Genomic DNA, 3,312 nt, shown 5'->3' with positions numbered 1-3,312 from the left:
TGCTTTTTGAAGTAACCCTTGTATTTTCGTTCATTACCGTCGACATCAGCGTAACCCAATGTGTACGTGGAGGTTGCCGTTCGGATTTTGCACATCGCTTCCTGACGTGGCGGTATATTATCGTCCTTTATCAAAACTAACGTTCCTACTTGTAACGCTTTGTTTGCCCTTTCCTCCTTCCACTTTGTTCTCGCCTGAAACTGCGTGAGATATTCGCGGCTCCAACGCTTCCAGAAATGTTGTTGAAGTTTTGCTAACAACTGATATCGGGTGAGGCGATTGGATGCGAGTTCTGATAGGTCGGGTTCGGGTATACTGGTCAATGGTGCTCCAATTAAAAAATGTCCGGGAGACAAAGCAGATAGATCAGAAGGATCGTGGGACATTGGAGACATAGGTCTTGAGTTCAAGCACGCCTCGATTTCAGTTGTGAGTGTGTAAAATTCTTCAAAGGTTAGCAACGCGTTGCCTAGAATTCTTTTGAGATGAGTTTTGGCTGATTTTATACCAGCCTCCCAGATTCCACCCATATGGGGAGCATGTGGGGGTATAAAATGCCATTTCACAAAATTGTCAGCGGAATACTCGAGTATGCATCGTTGATGAGCGTCAGTTAAGAGTAGATTTGCTAATTCCTTAAGCTCGTTATTTGCTCCCTTGAAGTTAGAACCATTATCCGAATATATGTTAATACATTTGCCGCGACGTGCTATAAAGCGTTTCAACGCGTTAAGGAATGCACTCGTGGACAAATCCGATACGAGCTCTAGATGAATAGCCCGCGTGGCTAGGCATACGAACAAACATAAATATGCCTTGTTAGTTTTGTTTCGTGAGATCTTTATATTAAAAGGGCCGCCGTAATCGACACCTACATTTAAAAATGCGCGACTAGGCTGAACGCGAACGGAAGGTAGATCGCCCATGATTTGTTGAAGGTGTTTCGGACGCAGTCGATAACATGTTATGCATCTGTGCAGCACCTTACGGGCAGTGGATCTGGCCGATAGAATCCAGTATTGGCCATAAAGTATACTTAAGAGAGCTTGTAGCCCGGCATGTAAATGTTTGACATGTGTGTCTTGAATCAAAAGTTTAGTGAACGCACTGTTAGATGCTAAGACCACGGGAAACTTTTGTGTCTCTGGGAGATCCGAGTGTCTCAATCGTCCTCCAACTCTGATGAGTCCGTCAGCGTCCACAAATGGGAACAAAGACTGTAACTTACTGGTTGATGAGACTGGAGTCTTCTTGCGCAAGTTGTTCAATTCTGGTGTGAAGAACTCCGCTTGACTGATTTTCAAAATGGTTACATTTGCTTGACGTAATTCTTCGACTGACAGCAATCCACTTCTGCGTTGTGTTGGATGGAGGGCATTGTGCATGAAACGTATACAGTATGCGACTACTCGTCTCAATGTTCGAAGACTCGAGAATCGGCTCAATAAATCGAAATCGATGATCGTAGTGGTGAGAACCGATACTGGTGGCTTCGCTTCTAGTGTGATGGCCTGGCTGATGTCTTGATCAATGACTTGCGTGGATTCACCACCATATTCTTCGGTTGATTCTGCTAACCATGACGGTCCGTTCCACCATAAATTGGATGTTAATAGATCCTTTGGAGTACTACCTCGAGATATGATGTCCGCGGGGTTGTCTGCAGACCGTACGTGATTCCAATTGTCCTTCTCAGTTAAGTCATGGATTTCTGAAATTCTATTGGCCACAAATATTTTCCACTCACTAGCTTCCCCTGCGATCCAGCTGAGTACGATTTGTGAATTTGACCAATAATATTTTGCATCGATTGGACGAGTCCAAGATTCGGATATTCTTTGAGTCAGTCGAGCGAGTAAAACAGCACCACAGAGTTCAAGTCTTGGAATCGTAATCGTTTTAAGAGGTGCTACTCGCGACTTGGCACAAAGCAATCGTACAGTGACTCGATCATCTGTCGTGATGGATCGGATGTAAATACATGCGCCATATGCGGTCTCGGACGCGTCACAAAAGCCGTGTAATTCGACTCGCAGAGGATTTGAACATATCGCCCTCCGAGGAATAGATACGTCATTAATGTATGTTAACTGGTCATAATATTGCTTCCATATTTTATGGAAATCACTTGGTAATGATTTATCCCACGTGAGTTTTAGTTTCCATAATTCTTGTAAGATAATCTTGGCCTTGATGCATACTGGTCCGATGAGCCCCAGTGGATCGTAGATCTGTGAAATCGTTGAAAGAATGCTCCTCTTTGTACATCGTGACATTCCACTGAATGTGCTTACACGATAATGAAACGAATCTCTGTTTGGATTCCACACCAATCCGAGTGTGCGGACCTCATCACCAATGAAATTATCAATATTCATGTATTCTGGGGAGGTTCCCATCAGGTCGGGGAGATTGGAAGTCCATTTGCGCAATGGAAACCCAGCTGAGCGTAATACCTGTTCGAGGTCTTCCTTTATCGCTTGAAGTTGAAAACTGTCATCGCCACCTGTCAACAAATCATCTACATAAAAATCATGTAAAATGATTTGACTAGCGATAGGGTGTTCGTTGGCGCACTCGTAGGCCAATTGGTGCAAACTCCGGATTGCCAAGAATGGAGCTATTGCGGTCCCGTACGTTACGGTATTGAGCTGATAGGTCTTGATTGGTTGATCAGTGTCGGCTCTCCATACGATGAGTTGAAAGCGACGCTGATCCTGTTTTATCCTGACTTGCCTGTACATTTTTTCAATATCGGCTGATAATACGAATCTATGTTGTCTGAAGCGAGTGACAATGTGAAATAGATCCTGTCGAATTGTTGGTCCAACTCGGAGGATGTCGTTAAGTGATTTTCCAGATGACGTCTTACATGAGGCATCGAATACCACTCGAAACTTCGAGGTTGAATTCGATTCCTTTGCAACAGCACGGTGTGGTATGAAGTAATGAGGCGTTTCAGGGGATGGCAACTCGGTGACTTCGGTCATGTGACCGAGTTTCAAATATTCGTCCATGAACGTCGTATATTGGAGTTTTAAGCTTGGCTGCTCGTCGAGTTTTCTATTAAGAGCACGAAGTCTCCTGACTGCAATTTCTTGCGACTCCCCTAAATTCCTTCCCAAGTAGCACATATACGTTTCAAAAACGTTTTAGAAGCGTTTTTCCGAAACGTTTTATAACCGATTTTTAGAAACGTTTCTCATGAGTTAAAATGTCCATTCGGAAAAACGTTAGATGAAACGTTTCTTTTCCGATAAAATAACGTTTAAGAAACCATTATAGAAACGTTTTTTAAAGCTAAAGGGAAAA

The 3,312-nt window shown here is 43.4% G+C and overlaps 1 protein-coding gene across 1 annotated transcript; it reads right to left on the bottom strand.

Annotated features, from left to right (window-relative positions):
* Positions 1–141: 141 nt before the first annotated feature.
* LOC105556299 lies at positions 142–3,134 on the bottom strand (the record flags this gene model as incomplete). Its single annotated transcript, XM_012003383.1, has 1 exon — positions 142–3,134. A coding segment is annotated over exon 1 (2,993 nt), but the record flags the coding sequence as incomplete, so codon positions are not given.
* Positions 3,135–3,312: the final 178 nt, after the last annotated feature.

This window comes from Vollenhovia emeryi, unplaced genomic scaffold (assembly GCF_000949405.1).
Source record: "Vollenhovia emeryi isolate VEMERY1.0 unplaced genomic scaffold, V.emery_V1.0 DF940133.1, whole genome shotgun sequence".
NCBI classification, from domain to species: domain Eukaryota; kingdom Metazoa; phylum Arthropoda; class Insecta; order Hymenoptera; family Formicidae; genus Vollenhovia; species Vollenhovia emeryi.
The sequence above is the reverse complement of the archived record's forward strand: the minus strand, read 5'-3'. Positions and strand labels throughout refer to the sequence as shown.